This window comes from Cottoperca gobio, chromosome 11 (genome assembly GCF_900634415.1).
Source record: "Cottoperca gobio chromosome 11, fCotGob3.1, whole genome shotgun sequence".
In the NCBI taxonomy this organism is placed as follows: Eukaryota; Metazoa; Chordata; class Actinopteri; order Perciformes; family Bovichtidae; genus Cottoperca; species Cottoperca gobio.
In genome coordinates, this window is record NC_041365.1 from 4973498 (window position 1) to 4990579 (window position 17082).

Consider the following 17082-nt stretch of genomic DNA (forward strand, 5'->3'; position numbering starts at 1 on the left):
TACCAAATAAATGAAAATTAGAAATGCCCTGATAGAGTAACACTCTGGTAAATGTGCCGTAAGTCACCAAATCCACATAAGCACATCTTAGGCAACTATGTGTGTCGGATCAAGATGAACCGGTTGCTGTTCTCACCCTGTTGATATTGTGACTTCACAAGAATTCAAGAAAAGCTCAAGATTAAACATATATGCTGAACATATTGTTCCCATAACAGGGTGTTCTTAATTGGACCATCATGTCCCATCAAGGTAAACACATGACAAATACCAACGGTGGAAACCTTTTTTTTTTTTTTTTTAAGTTTATGTCTTGACTAATCAATGACTGTGTGCGAGTCTGTCTCGTTTCTATACCGCACACAACGGGTCTAATTGGTTTGTTCTTCAGCCAGATAAAAAGTATGCATGCTAATGCATTCAATCTGGGCGATGGCTCTCAGAGCTGATTTCACTTGAACAATGATGATGAAAAAAATGTAAATACCCACATTTACAGTAATTGGTCTGGGAATGTTGGTCTGCATTGTGTGTTTTGTGATGCAAATGTTTTAAATGTGGGGTTGTCTATAAAGTTGGGCAGGAGAGATTGTCATACATACTTCCATGTAATTATCTCCCCCAACTTTACCTTTTTCAATTTAAATCAGTGGATTCTACAAGCAGCATGCAAGAAAAGTTTGCATGTAAATAAATGCACCGGGGGAATGTCCTTCCTCTGATCTTCTGTGCGTCTCTAAAACAGCCTTCCAATGAAGTTATGATAATGGCGCTTGGTTACACGCCTGTAATTGGCTATTCATTGGGATAATCTGACATCAAGTCTTGTCATGTCTAAACCGTGTCCAGCATTAAAGTGGGGGGGATGTGAAATACAAACTTCATGTCAGAGTTTAAAGAACTTTCAGACAGAGCATAAGGGTTTTAATTGTCTACACCTTATATAATATGAAATTAGTTCGAATTTTAAGCACAAATATGTCTCTTAAAATAAAACTAAACTAAATAAGAGAAATAAATTCAATTAGACATATAAAAGTATTAAAGGAAATTGAGAAAAAAGCCCAAAATATAAATATACAATTTTATTTCCGCAGAAGATATTCAAATGTTAATTTTGAGGTTTTAATAAGTGACAATCACATTTATTTAATATTTCAATTATTTGTAATAAATTCCTTAATAACAATTTGCAGGCTAAATGTAGGCTATGCTCATATCGTAGTTAAGTTGTAAATACATTGTATAGGCATTTCAATTTCAATGGAACATTTGTATTTGTCATTTTCTTTTCATATTGAACACATTATGATTAATATTATTATTATTATTATTATTATTATTATTATTATTATTATTATTAGCCTACTACATGTTGTAAATTGAATTTCCTCATCTTCTAACTTTTGTTGTGAAATTAATCAAAGGTAGGCCTATACTCTGAGATGAACATGCTATGCAGATTTCCCTCATACTCTCAAAATAAGAAAAGCTCTGCCATCTAGTAGCCCACATGGCCACCACGCCTGTTGTTGAGCATGGAGCCTTGCAGACGACCACCGGAGCAGAGGAGTCCCACTGCCACAGATCAAGCCACCGGGCCTTGAACCTGACCCCTCAGGGCCATATAGGGCGAGCTTGTCACATTGCATCCCCGCTGGCGCATTGTTGCCGCAGGAGTTCCTCAATGGTTTGAGGGAGATAGATAGTGTGGCCGTCCATCCAATAAACCGCCTCTCTCCCCTCTCCGATCCCTGCGGTGCTCCCGGTTTTGACACAGGAGACAAAACCCGCGGAGAGGACTATGAATGGTAAAGCACCGAGGAGGCCGAGGGAGAGCAAAAAGGAGGCGGTGAGCCTTTGTAGTCGGGGAGGAATGCGGAAATGTCCCCGCTCCGTGTCAAACCTCTCTGAAGGGGGTCAGGCCACATTCAGCCGGCGTGGGAAAGCCAGGCAGAGACGGAGCTCACACAGGCGAGCGGGGCTGCAGTTGCATAGGCCTATCCGGGGATATATGGAAGAAAAAAAGAAAAAGAAAGAAAGGAGAAAATCCAAAGAAGAGCGTGGTTTTGGAGGGCTGTATCACGCGTTTGCCTTTGTCCTATGACCCCCCCATCCTACACCCCTTCCCCTCCACACCCCCCACACACAAAGTTGCAGTGAGAGTGTGTGTGAGTTTTCGTACAGCCCTCCACCACCACCTCCTCCTTCTCCTCCTCCTCCTCCTCCTCCTCCCTTGTTGAGTGTCTCTGCCTGGACTGGTGCAGTCTGAGGGATGGGGGATTAGAGCCTGCACCGTCCAACTACCTGTGTGGCCCCCGCATGGAGGACAGTGGACAGGGATGCGTTTGATGCAGGACATTTTTATCCGAGAAACTAATGCCTCCTCAGCATTTGATCGGACATGCCGACGTTACGACATTTTATTGACAACATAAACCAAGGTAAACACTGAAAGTGGGGTTATTTATGCATAATTGTATGCCAAAAATGTTTTTATTAGGCTAGAAATGTTGCTTTACAATCCAATATCATTTTAAAAACGGAAAAGAGCATTTCCCCGATTTGCTAGAATTTAAATGAGCCTATTTGAGTCCACGCACAATTAAATTAGAAACAATTAGAGGAAGCTATCTAAGCTAATGAAAACCTATTTAAAACTCTGCTACTGCATTCTTTTACACATTTACAGCGAGTTAGGTTTTGCAAGGCGACTTTTACAGTGTTTTAAGAGGACTGTTGCTGTAGGAAGTTCAGACAATGCAATCAGTAGACAGCCACGTGCTCTCTAAGTTTGTGTCGCCTCAAACAGAAACTTTGATAAAACAGGACAAGAGAAGAAGTTAGCTTGTTATTTTGATAACGTAACACAGCTTGGTGTTTAAGGTTTGTGTTCTCTTTTTGCGTGTTCTCTTTAAATGTTTAATTTCCTTCAACAGAGTAAGACAGCCCACATGAACACAACTTCAACAACATTGCATGTGGGGCGAATATTGTAATGCGCGAGACTGTTTATTTGGTGCGAACCTAGTTTAAAGAAAGAGGCTAAATGTGACTAATTTGAATTATTTTACGTTACTTTGTGTTAGTGGTAGGAGGACATGAGTTTCTATGCGTAATAGGAGGAGGAGTGGAAGTTGGGACGCAACTGGGCTCTTGTGTTGATAGTCGGAATAAAACATGATGACAGTCCTGTTATTGCGTACCTGGAGCACAGTTTGACCAAATCTGACAAAGATGGTGTCTTCCTCCATCTGTGTCTCCCTGTCATCTAGGCATTGCATGTGCCAACTTTTTTCTGTGAATATGCCTTTGTGAGAAACTCTCTGGCTCGTCACCCTCGCCGGGATTCCCCGCAATATTTTCAACAAGAGACGAGAGAAAGAAATCTGCAAAAATGGACAAAGAAAGTACTGGCACTCAATATGAACCAGTGGCCGAGATTGGAGAAGGCGCTTATGGGAAAGTGTACAAGGCGAGAGATTTGAAGAACGGGGGACGCTTTGTAGCCCTAAAAAGAGTTCGTGTCCAGACGGAGGAAGAGGGGATGCCTCTCTCAACTATCCGGGAGGTGGCGGTACTGAGGCAGCTTGAAGCCTTTGAGCACCCCAATGTTGTCAGGTAAGTGAGGGGAGAAGTGGGTTGCCCTGTGTGTTTGTATGTTTGAGAGGGATGAGGACAGTGTGAGATAAATGTTGTGTATTAACACAGAGACACACACTGCTTCCTTTTTTAATGGTCTCAGGTGGCAACCATGCTGCCTCATATGGCTTTTAGGTTGGGCCTACAGTCATTGTGTCCAATGTTTTTGTAGCAGAACTCTTCTTTAAGTGTTTTCTGCAGACAGTATTACAATGGGGGTTGCATAACAACTAGCTGCTTGCTGCCTCTGTTAGTGGGCAGTAGGTGTGTGTACACCTGTCAGAACAGAACATTCTCCATTTTCATCATTGCCTGTAATGTTCATGTCTAGTTTGAAACCACGCCTCTCACATTGATCCACCTCATGCACTTTCCTCTAAAATGTGTTACTCTGCTTTAGAAACAAGTGAGCTCTGCCTAAAAGATACAACATCTTTACAAACGGGTGGCTTTCGAACTCCTTGCCCCAAACAAAGTGCATTTTGTTGCAAAATAAAGTGGAACACTGTTCACCTTTTTAAAATAAAAACTATGCATATTTTGAATGCTTAATGTTTGTGGAAAAAGAGTTAAGAATATCAAGGACACTATCTGTTTACAAAAAGGATAGACTAAAATCTAAATTTGATCAAGTAGAATCTTGTTTTTTGTTGTACGTTGACAGGACAGGTGTGTATCGCTGAACGCACAACCAGCCTCATTGAACCTGTGGCCTTTCTAATGATTTAGGCCTCTCTGCAGGATTAATTAGATTATTACTTATCAAGTAATGTATTAAAAGTAGGGCTGCAACTAACAATTATTTTCATTATCGATTTATGCTGCTGATTTTGTTTTTAAATGAATTGTTTGGTCTACAAAATGAATAATAGTGAATAATGTCCAAAGAACCTTGGACAGTATTCAGTATTATTCAAAGATATTCAGTCTAATATAATATGAAATAGAAGAAAGCAGGAAATCTCCATTTCGGCCATTTTTCACCAACAATTACTCGATTACCGAAATAGCATGATGAGTTTTCTGTTGATCGATTAATTGTTGCAGCTCTAATTCACGGTATATGTGATTTATATAGTATATGTGATTTATATATTCTAAACTCAAGGTTCATCTCTGGCTGCAAATATTCACATTTGAAAAGCTTCTGCTAGTTAATTTGTATTACATATACATATACACAGGCAGACGGGCTTAAAATAACTATACAACCAATTAAAGAGCATGTCACAGGTTTGAATGTTAGTGTGTGTGTGTCCATGAATACTGATGTATGCTGTCAAAGTGCCGTTGAGCAAGACAGTGACACACTCCCAGCTCAGTTACTGTAAATCAGACTGTATTTACTGAATATAGTCATTTTAAAGATTAGTTACTCACAGCCCAGCCTTCTCTCTGCTCTGCACACAGAGGCCATTCTCTTTCAGCTTTGAAATGAATTGTTCTGTCGGAGGTCAGTAGTCGGATACTGCGTCATATGTTGGCACTAGCCAAGGTCTGACCTTGCTCATACTTTTTTTAAATTATGGAATATAGAGTGCTTTGGGATTGAAGGGGAAGCACTAAATGGACGTTTCTGTAGCATGGCTAATTTCCATGTGCCTCTAACAATAAATCCCCAGTGTATAAATGAATAATGGTGGATAATGTTTATGGTTTTCTCTTAATGGGATCACAATTTGCTTTTGTTCTCACTGAAAGACAAATACGTCCTCAGGTATAAAGTTTCGGTCAGTTTAATTCGGTGGTTGAACACACTTTTGTGCACTACTGTGGAAGCATGAGTTTAGCTAATATGCAGGAGCATTTGTTGCAATAAAACGGTTCAAGAGTGCAAACCATCGGCTCTTTGAACTACCAGAGCCAGTTTAGCCAACCAGCATAGCAAAGCAGCCCAGGCCAGGAAGGGTGCATTGTGGGCCTTCTGTGTGACTCCAGGCAACCCCTGGATGTTTGTAATGAGGCCCATTATTCATTCCATATGTTCAGTGTCTGCTGAGAGCCCCCATTGTAGCCCAACAATCGAGCTGTGAGGGGCGTTTAACCCCAGCGCTTCAAGAGGAGGGCGCCGTCTATTCTGTGACATCATGCACAGTACTAATACCTTGAATGAATCGCCTCTCACCGACTCTAGCATTTCCAAGTCCACTGATTACAGGGGTGTTGGCAAGGACACGTGATGCGTCGTTGGAAATAAATGAAAGAGCTTCCGGAGAGATTTAGTCATTTCTTTCCATGCTTCGATTTTAAACGGCTTATGTAGATTAGCTAGTGAAATGTAGCAACACATGCACGGAAAATAAATCGGAATATAGATGTTACATTGAGTAGGATCACTATGAATTGATATTTTGCAGCAATAATAACAGAGGAAGTCTCTCATCTGTCAATATTTACCCGTATCCCATCAATCTTGCACTTTGAGGTTGGAAGTTATAGCTGATACCCAGTGGTACCCTCAGTCAGTTGACGGGACTTAACAGCTTTTTAGGAAACTTATCGGTTTACTACCAATAAAAGGCCTGCGCAGGGTTCATTAGGTCAATAATTGGTACATATATTGTAGGTTAAGTCTAAGTAAAGACTTTACAAATGTTTAACACTTCATTACCTTATTCAATTGAACATATTAATGGCATACTTTTACAGGTAATCTGGTTACAGTAACCCGTTACTTTGAAACCCAACACCTCGTGTCTGATGGAAATCCATCATGGCTCCCTTCGGCTTCTGTGTTGTTGTGATGAAAGATGCTGCCACTGCAACAGCTACAGACAGTCCACTCGACTTCCCATAGAGCATCAGGAGTTGTCATAGTGCTGGTTGAGGAATGCTGCTTGTGGTCCCCATGCTCTTTGAAGAGGACACACTGGATAGCTTTTCTCAGCTTTTCACCAATGCCTGCCTTGGCAGGTCTGCCAAAATAATCTGGATTCTTGGCCTCAGTGTGTTGCCTAGTGAAACACAACCATAAACACTGGTGTTTGGGGCTTGATGGTTTTGAATCTTAAAAAGCTTTGCATAATCGTACTTTTTCAGGGTAAACTGACTCGATGTTATCAGGGTTTCCAGCAGCACATGATCATTTTGCTCTGCAAGCATTTTTATTTTCTCTCACAAGTTTTTGTAAGATAAAGAATACCCAGGAGCAGAGAGTCCAGACTCTAAGATTTAATGTTTGGAATGGATCATTCTTTCCTGACCAACCGCAATAACATGTCCAACTGTTGAGGTTTTATTGGAAGATTCTTTTTCCATAAATAGAAAAATGCATAATAGCATGTCCCTTGTGTCTTGTTATTTCTGCTGCGTCATAGACTCTTTTCTCATGCAGACATTTTGACTTGTCATAGCAGGAAACACACAGGCGTAGCTAATAACATTAACAAGGGCTCCATTACATTAAGGTGTTCCAGAAAGTCATAAGTCAATATTAATGTCATTAGTTACACCTGTGTGTGATTGACATGTCTATTGCCATGTATGAAATCATTCCCTATTTGCTTTAACATGCACTAAATGTACTTTTCCATGAGTGTCCCATGTGTAAAATGTTTTATTTGCTTTTAAAAGTTCTTCGACAGTGGAACGTAGCTGTTGTGTCAATAAAACTATGCTTCATGGTACTAAAAAGCCAATAAAAGGTTTTGCCTTTGCAAGATGTGTAGATCATCATTCAACAGTGCTCCTGTCATTGATAGTTTAATGAACTAATCACTATAGAGCAGGGTACAACATGTACACCGTTTAGCGTCCAAATGCTAGTAAAATAGGCAAGTGGCTAGTAGATTTGCATCACTTACCAGCCATAAAATACAAATAAGTGTTTTACTTTTGGAAATGGTGAACATTTGGAATGAATTCGGAAAGAAGGAACATGCAGACATGATAATGGAGGGATATTCAGTCTTATTAGTTGTAATCAGAAGCTTTGTTGCAGCGTGGACCGCGTTGAATCAATTGTATTGATCTCCTCCTCCTGTTCCTCTTGTTCTAGGTTGTTTGATGTGTGTACAGTCTCTCGGACTGACCGAGAAACCAAACTCACCCTGGTGTTTGAGCACGTGGATCAGGACCTGACCACCTACCTGGAGAAGGCCCCTGACCCCGGAGTACCGCCTGAGACCATCAAGGTAACCATTGCCACTGTTATCTTGAAGTACTCGGGAAGACTGATGCTGTTTGCAGTAAACTGGAGTCTTTAACAGTGTGTTATTTTTGTTTGCTTCACTAGTACAACATCAGCGAGGAATACAAAGTTAATATTCCTAGACAAATTTCAAAACAAGGACTTAATTTGAAACGTTTCGTATTTAAAATATACATATAGATGGATGGATAGGAAATGTGTTTGCTAATACTCTGTACCTTGAACACTGCATGACCAAAGCCGTGTGTATGTTACTGAGTGAGTGCAGTTCCCTCCAACATCAGAGGTACTGGAGCATTTTCAAGGGCAGCACATGTGGCAGATGGGCTCCAAATTAGAGGCTCCCTGCCTTCTCTATTTTCACTCTGCCGTCTCTCTCTCTCAGTTTACGCTGTATTACAGATGGAGACAGAGAAAACTAGGCTTTAAAATCCCTTTTGTGTATTAAAAACTCCAGTACTCGATTTGATGCTAACAATTCAAAGTAGTTTGATTGGACCATCAATTCAAACTCACCCTCACTATCAATTTGTCCAATTCATAAATAAATCCACTCAGTGACCATTAACACTTTGCCAAAAGGTCAGAAATGGATGTATTTTTATCATTCCCACACTCCTACCTTTTTAAAAAATCTCTTTATCGCGTTTCACCTCAAGGTCTGTAAATGTATCGCGTACAATATTGAAGGGATATATATTTCTATATTTGGAGAGTTTAAAGTGTCACATTGAAACAGAATTTCTGGAAGCTAGAATAACCGTTTTTCACCCCAGGGCCGGCTTTTTGTGTGAAGTTTTGTGTCGAGCTGTAATGTTGATGGGATGCTGTGCAAGCGTAGGCGAGTCAGGTAGATCACACCTGAGGCTTTCCCAGGGTTTTTGCTGAAGTTGAAAGCGTATGATACTTTAGTTTCTATGAATGTCTTGGTGCGGTGATAATTGTCCAAATATTGTCCTTGTACTGCAGTACTAAAGTGTGCACTTACATGGAAACATGTACCTGCCAATGAAAATGATTATTCATTAGTTGCATTTCAGTCAGTTAATTGATTAGTTGACAAACAATGTGAGGATTTGTTGCTCGTCTTTGTTTCATGTCACTCCAAACTGAATATCTTTGACACTGCAAGGTTCGGCAGACAAAATGTAATTAGAATCTGTTTTTAAAAGACAAAACAATTAATTGAGAAAATAATTGATATTGGAAAGAATTGTTAGCCATTTGATTGAGGTATGGATTTGATAATAATGACTTGTACTGCTTACATGATGAGCTGATTCATTTATTACTCAATCAACAGAAAGTTAACTGACAATTCTGATAATTATTTCATCACCATTTTGGCAAATTTGCCTCCGCTAGTAATCATTAGTTGCAGCCACAATTCACAGATATTCCACGTCTAAAGGCAAACGTGGGGGGGGGGGGGGTGAAAAGCCTGCTGTCATACAAAGTGATGAGACGCAATAATCGTTCAAATGGGGATAACCACGCACACTTTCAGACAGTCTCTCCTCAAAGGCATTCATGATGTCGCACTTGATTATACACACAGAAAGTGAAGGAGGTTGTGTGAAGAAGGAAGGAAGACAACTTGAGATAGTTGAGAAGTTCAAATCCTGCTTGCTTACTTGACTCCGCACACCTGGCCAGTTGCAATGTGAAGTGGCCGTGTCGGATTGTCAGTTTCGTAAAGTAACAAAAAAAGTAAGTAAAACAATTGTTGGGACGTGTCTCCACCCCCAATTGTGACGTAAAAGTTTAGGGGAGGAGGCTTCCGACGCTGTTCAACGATCCAACAAGCACTTCGTTTGAAGCATATGGACCCCTTAAGGCACCCCTCCTTCTTTTGCTTTCTCCTAACATTCATACAGCCGGGGCCTCGAGGGGACAAAAGGACAATGATAGAGCGACAAGATGACACCGTCCCCTGTTATTTCTAGGACAGTGGACACTGCACAGTAACCTCCAATTGCCCTCCTTCCCAGCAACTTAATTTGCCCCCGGCTATAGCAGATGACATCAGATAGGGGATCCCAGTCCAGCAGTCCCAAATTTAGCACACCTGTGCCCATCTCATTAAATACTAATTTGTAAGCAATCTGCAATGCAATAGTGTAAATAACCAAAGAAAAACATTCACCTTCAGCTACAAACCCTAAAACCAAAAAGAACAGGCATACATTTCCTCAAATCCAATCTACCCCCAGCACCAGGCGCCCCACCCCATCCTGTCCATTTTAGCCCCCCACCCACTCAGCCTTACTCAGACTCAAGACCCACCACATGGTCATTGATGAAAGAGGTCCTCTTCCAGGAATCAAATGAGCTGGAAGGACATCAAGGAGCCGCGCTGCCCCAACCTCAGTGCTCCTCAGCCGGGCCAGCGCTTGGGTCTCATCCACCCTCCTCCGCCGCCATCGTCCAAGCTTCCACAACTCCATTCTCTGGGCCCATAAAGGGGGAGGTTAATGAAGCATGGGGAGGGAATTACACTAACGCTAACCGGCAGATGTCCCATATTGTGCCTGGCTACAATAAACAATATGGCTGCCTCTGGTACATTTGCATTAGAAAAGGAGGCGCACTCAGAAAGCCATGTTTTGACTGCATCTTGCAGAGGGCTGACTACTTTTTTCCTGGTCCCCCTGCTTTTTCAGGGTCAGATCTGTTGCCTTTTTTGTGTGATTTCTTTTCTGCTTCTCTTGGCCAAGTTGTTTGTGAGGTTTTTAACGGTTGAAGTGCTGCCAGTTGAAGACAGCTATGTGTTAAGCAACTCTTGTGCTGCTTAAAACATCTTTGTGTGAGGCTAAGAGATGGCTCACTGTTGCTCTCTGTGTAACATGTGGTGCTAAACTTTGTGGCAGCATTAATTGTGCCATTTGTAATTACTACTCTATTTCCTATTAGTATTACAGCAAGCTATGCTGTCGAACATAGGTGGAATATCTTTCATAACTCAGTTGTGAGGGTAATTATTACAGCAGAGAAGATGTCACTCGGACCAAGAGGGGGCCAAGATTGTTTGTGTGTTTGTCCAAGAGTCACACTTCTGAGATAATTAGTGTTTACTAGGAAATGCTGCTGAAAGGAAGCATGGTGAAATGGCTATTTAAAGCAGCGAGGAACTGATGGGGGGGCATGCTATTGTGTCAGAACACACACACACGCACACACTATAACCAACTGCCTGCCTCTCCCCTGTCTGTCTGCTGCCCTCCTCACTGGGTCATGGCTGGATGGAGATGTAGAAAGGAAGGTCTGTTTATGCATCCTGCCTGCCCTTGGTCAGAGGACACGCGCACACACACACACAGATGCAGTCTTACACAGTCTGAGGTGCACACACACAAATGGAAATGTAGATACACACATTATGTTAACACGGACCCAGAGGGACACCCAGTTTGTGTGTATACAAACACACATCACTCCCCATCTCCACAGTATTGTGTGGGGCGTCCTGTCTCCTCCTCTATGGCCAGCACAGCAGCCAGCCCCGCGCCGTTTGCTAATGTTTTCTGCTTGAGTGTGCAGACCCCTTTGACTCACTCACCAGCTGGTCGGCCAGTGAATAGAGCTGCGGGCTCAGGTCCATGTCACTTGTGAGGTCTTGGCGGAGGCTTTTCGGGGTGTGTGTATAGGAGGGAGTGTGTGTGGGTTTTGGAGGGGGGTGTACAGGCTAGGATACAACGCACCACCACCAGCATCACAGCATTTCTCTTTACAAATGTCTCTTTTTTTCTGTTCTTTTCTCCACATTGTCTCCTTTACATGTTTTGATTTGAACAGAGTGTGGATACTAACATTTTTACCTACATAAACTCAATATGTGTCTGCTTAGGCCTGAAGCTGAAATAGTTCTACATCATCACTTCATTTTATGAAAAGATACAAACCATAGCTCTGCCAAAACTACTGGGCCACAATCCCTTGTAATGACTTGTTATTTGTTTACAGGTGCAGGACCTGTTTGAAAGTATTTCGGTTTGAAAAGAACAAGTCTAAGCTGGTTTTGTACAAAGTTCATCCGTGTTACTTTTGCTAATCTGTCATGGCCGTTTCTGAGATCAGTTTTTGGGCATAAAAAGAGAACTAGATCCAATTAACTCGAGCAGGACAGCTGCTGAGAAACGGAGATCCATGCTTGTACAGAACGTGTGTGTGTGTGTGTGTGTGTGTGTGTGTGTGTGTGTGTCAGTTATTAAGCATCTGCTGCAGTCGACAAGAAAAGACACAGGGCTCCTCTAGTTAACTCCCTCCATACCACAATGTCTCAGCCTTTTATACTTAACTTCTCAGTGCAGGGTCTTGTCATTCAGGCCTTTTCTTGCCTGGTTTGACAGAGGAATTCATTAAAATGTTGAATGTAGAGGTGTGGGGTCATGAAGCCATCTCTCTTTGTCATTTTGCAAGGACAATTAAGGCTGAACTATTTTGGAAATCAAATTCATCACATGAGCTTCAATCATTCAGAACAACTTATGAAAAATATAATCAAACCATCTGGTCTATGCTGTTTGCTCAATGTCCCACTAATCATTGTCAATTTTTATCACCTTAAACCTGGTCATGACCCAAATATCCCAAAGCTTAGATCATCCGCATTTCAACTTCACTGTATCGATTCCGTGCCCTTGTCATGTTTACAAAAAACCCACCTCTCTCTCTCTCTCTCTCTCTTTGTTCTTTCTGTTTTGCTGTGTTACAGGATATGATGTACCAGCTGCTCCAGGGGCTGGACTTCCTGCACTCGCACCGCGTGGTTCACCGTGACCTGAAGCCCCAGAATATCCTGGTCACCAGCGGAGGACAGATTAAACTGGCCGACTTTGGTCTAGCTCGCATCTACAGCTTCCAGATGGCGCTCACCTCTGTGGTGAGTTATGTTGATATTTTTTAACTCGGGGGGGCAATAGTTCCTTGCAACAGAGTGACGCAAAACAAACACTCCCAAACACGGTGAGCCCATAGGTTCTAATGTATAGTGACCCTAAAGTGGGTCACAGGATGTTATTACTGGGTCATAGACACAAATAGTCTTGAATAGGGTAATATTACATGATCTGATATATTGGTTTGTGATGTCATATGCAGTATATCAGAGTTGGGTTTCGATTGCACCTGTTTACATTGGTAAGCATTAAATGCTACGTCTGCATCCTTATTCTTCAGTTCAAAATCATACAAAGTTTTTTTTTTACAATACAAGTTGAGCTAACATCCAAACCTTAAATCATCAGTCCCCTCTTTTTCTTTTTAAAGTGAACATACACATTACCAGAAAGAGAGGTAACAAATAAAACACACACACGGAGATCATTTCAGTAAAAACATGTGAGAGAATAACAATAATAACTCATTGATGTACTTCAGTTAGCTATATCACCCTTGTGTCCTCCTTTTTCTCTCGAAACCGAACACTTGAGTCGATTTTTGACTCCATTATCAATTAATTACTTACTTTTTCACAGGTAAACTACTATAACTGAACAAGAAAATGTCAGTTGTAGGGTCTTTGTGACAAGTATGTAGAGTCAATGTACTGTGTGTGTGTATGTATGCATAGCTGCAAGTGTGACTCTCTCTCTCACACACACACACACACACACACACACACACACACACACACACACACACACTGCCTTGAACCACCCTCCCATCTCCAGAGAGTTGGATGAAAAGCATCTAATGTGATGTTGGGGGCACTTACAGGGCATCAGCGGGTAGCTCTGCAGCACTGGGCCAAATGATAGGGTTTCTCTGTGTAAAGTGAGAGCCAAGGGCCCCTGTGGTCTGTCTCAGGAATCCCTCAGTGGCTGTTGCAGACAGGGATGGGACAGACGAGAAGAGACAGACACCCCTCCCTTTCCACTGTCGGTACTTTGATGTCCAACTGTTGAGCTCTGGGCTCTGATGACCAGATAATATAGAGAGGGAGACTGAAAGGGGTCTTTGGAAGAGCTTGAAATAGGGAGAGATGAGACTTTTAAGATTAAGGTAGCCAGCAACAGTAGCTCTGTTAAAAGCCTGTATTTACGAGAGAAGAGAGTTTTCTGATTTGGCTTCACATTCACACAGATGTATGCACCCATGCCTTTAGATCATTTTGCTTATCAACCTGACCAACTAGTCTGGACCCCATGACATTTATTTGGGTTTGGATATTGCTAAAAAATGAATTTCAGGTTTGTGTTCATTTAAAAAATAAAAGAAAGTTTAGCATGGCCCATTGGGCAATTTTCAATTAATGTGCGCCGGATAGACGAAGCGTTTTTAACACTGATACAAAACACTGTTTGAAATATAAAAAGTTAATGTTTCTCAGCCAATCTGCTAATGAGGCACCAGAGGGATTGAAGAAGACGGAGGGTTGTAGATAAAGGCCACGCAACATTTTATTATGCAAAGCTCATGGGAACTTAAGTGGAGCTCATCAAGCAGTGCAGCATCTTCCCATCTAAAGTAAACGTAAACATCCTTTGGGAAAGAATGCAAACTTTTATTCGGCTCTCATCATCAGAATAGACTGGCACACGCGTCTGTGCCATTGTCAACGCGCAACAAGAGATGAGCAGCCGGGCTAGTGAACACAAACAGGGGCTCCTCCTTTCTAGAGCTGAAGTGTATACTGTATTTCTTGGCACAGTAGTCATTGTGGGCCATTTAAAAGTGTGTGAAAATACACCTATTTTAAACTCATTAACAATAAATCTAAAGTAGAATATTGACAAAGGAACACGAGTGAGGAAGTAAAGTTTTAAGCAGCGATAATTGAAATGTAATGTAATGATGGGAAGTTAACAGGAGCATTCATTATTAAGACAGCCGTTATTAGGAAGTACTGATAAATGTCTGTGTTGGAAATGTCAGGATGTCCCCCCCCCCCCCCCCCCCCCCCCAAACTTTTTTTCTGTTTTCTTAATGTGTGACTTTTAAATGTAATTTCTCAGCATTTAAAGGGTAATTTTTATGATTCAGATAAAACTAGTCAGTATTTCATCCAGTTACTTTCTCTGATGATTTAGATTGATGATAATACACTGTTGACTCAAAGGAAGACGTACCTAACCATAGCATTTACATAGTGTTACACAATATTTAGTGTGTGTTTGGTTTCACTTTGTGTAGCTGTTATACTTCTATTTATGACTAGACAGGGACACTTTCTGTCGAGGGCAAAATACTTACCCGGGAATTCACCTCTTGCATATGAACGACAAATATCTAGTCCCCGAAACTACTCATGCACACACAGAGGCACTTAACGTGAATGTGATGGTGCACACACTCATTTCCTTTCTGCGTTTTACAGATTGGGCCACAAAAATGATGGAGGTTGTGTGTGTGCGTGTGTGAGTGCACACATGCTCTGAAGTGTAATGCTGCAATGTGAGCACGGGATCTTTCGTTCTAGATGAATGTGTTTGGAATCCCCCTATCAGTCCAACACACACATAAACACACACCCAATGTCCATTCATCCATTCAGTATTTCCTCTCGCTAATAAAAGCAGATAATCTACACTGTATGCAGCGCACATGTACACAAATACACACAGCATTTAAGAGGATCTTCCCCTTTGCCCAACAGACCAGCAGTTGCTTATTTAGTCACCTAATGCCACCGTTACTGGCAGACAGATGGGCTTTGGAGAACTGTTGTTGCTTAAGCGAACAAGACACTTCTCTCACTTTCAAAGTGATTCATTTAGCACTTCTAGAATGACAAGATGGCTGAAGTGAGCATTTGCATAAAGTCCCTCGATCCTCCTCCTTTTTTTTTTTTCCAGTGTCACTAACTGAAAGTAGCACTCTTGTACTTTCTGCTGATGATTTACCAGCATTGCTTGAACTTCTCTTTTTGTGATGAATTTGCTTTCTCACCTAGCAACATACCGGGTTGTATGTGTGTATATATGTCATTTACAAAAAAAATGTGGTGTGTCTAAAAACGTGTGTGTGTGTGTGATGGAGTCTGGTTGCATTTGCACACGCATGGTTGCGTGTGACTGATGGCCTCATCGGCATCACCCACCAACCATGTTGCACATATTTCACCCTCCCCAAAAGAGAGAAAGCGGGAGAGAGGGAGGGAGACCACCCATTGGGGTTGGTACTGGGGTCCAGATTAGGCTGCCCCTGGCAGTCCTTGGAGGTCCGTTTCTTTGTTGATGGTTTTTTAATGACCCCAGTCTGGCTACAGGCTCATTGTGCTGCCTTGAGTGACAGGCAGATGGGAAAAGCTGATGGGTTAATCTGACATACCAGAAAAGAGCGGAGAGGGGTCTTTTTTCTTCTTCTGTCCATCTCATTGAGATCCCATTTCTGCTTAAGCGCTTTAGGGAAAACACTTTCTTTTGATGTTTTTTGAATTTGGAATAAATGCTACAGCAGAATACAACCCAAGAGTCTCCAGTGATACTGAAATTCCTTTGTGTAATGCAGTGTTAAAACATGACTTAACATCCAAATACTCTTAATTATTTGTGCATGTTTTATCAAAGACCTAATAACAAATTACAAGTAAATCTTTCATCATCTGACTTGGACCCATCCAATCAAAGTCAGGGGACACATTCCTGAAGCATCCGAAGGCTAAAAGTAGCTCCTAACCGACCGAGAGTGGAAAGTCCTAACTTTAGGATTTTGGTCTAAGAGTCATTTCTAGCTCCTAACTCTGAGAAGTTGGATGTAGTCTACAGGACTGATACATTATGTATACCTGCTGACAAGCAGTCTGCTGCTAAAGGCACGGCACCTTGTTGTAACAGAGTTTTTGAAGAATGCAGAGCTGATGAAATAGGAATATCTCTGACAAAATGCACTCTTCACACCTAAATCGGTCACGTGCCATCCGATCACTATAGACGGTGCAAGAAGTTCATGGAACTATGACCTAATTTAGCTCGGAGCTTGTACCGCCGACTACGCCTCCTAGTGGTAGGAAAAGATTATTTGCGAATATTGCTCCTTGCGATAGGTCAGGTGACGTTTTCAAAAGATGGCCTCAATTGACTTGAGCTTGGTTGTCTTTTCATCTTCACCAGCTACATATTGGACACCATTGTAGTACAAGGCCGACAGGATGGTCCCATGAAACCCATTAGCTTCCACTCTCATTCATGTCATGTGCATGTCGTTGCCTGTCAAATTAGATTCGGAAAACCCAAGGGGAATGCCACCAGACTATTGTTTTCGAACTCCTGTGTTTTTCTAGTTCTAAACCTAAATAAACTGAGCGGTTGCCATAATTCAGATGACAAGATAACTTTATTAGGGCGAAA

General features: G+C 41.7%; 1 protein-coding gene across 2 annotated transcripts in view; it reads left to right on the top strand.

Moving 5' to 3' along the window:
* Nucleotides 1-1601: 1601 nt before the first annotated feature.
* The window catches only part of cdk6 (cyclin dependent kinase 6), a 33635-nt gene continuing 18154 nt past the window's right edge, over nucleotides 1602-17082 (top strand). The window contains exons 1-4 of one of the 2 annotated variants that reach the window (XM_029443087.1): nucleotides 1602-2444; nucleotides 3276-3621; nucleotides 7640-7775; nucleotides 12507-12674. In XM_029443087.1, the coding sequence (XP_029298947.1) occupies nucleotides 3398-3621; nucleotides 7640-7775; nucleotides 12507-12674 (528 nt within the window). In that variant the 5' untranslated portion in view covers nucleotides 1602-2444; nucleotides 3276-3397. Of the gene's footprint in view, nucleotides 2445-2483; nucleotides 2887-3275; nucleotides 3622-7639; nucleotides 7776-12506; nucleotides 12675-17082 lie in introns of those variants that run through there. The other variant, XM_029443088.1, reaches the window with a different exon arrangement.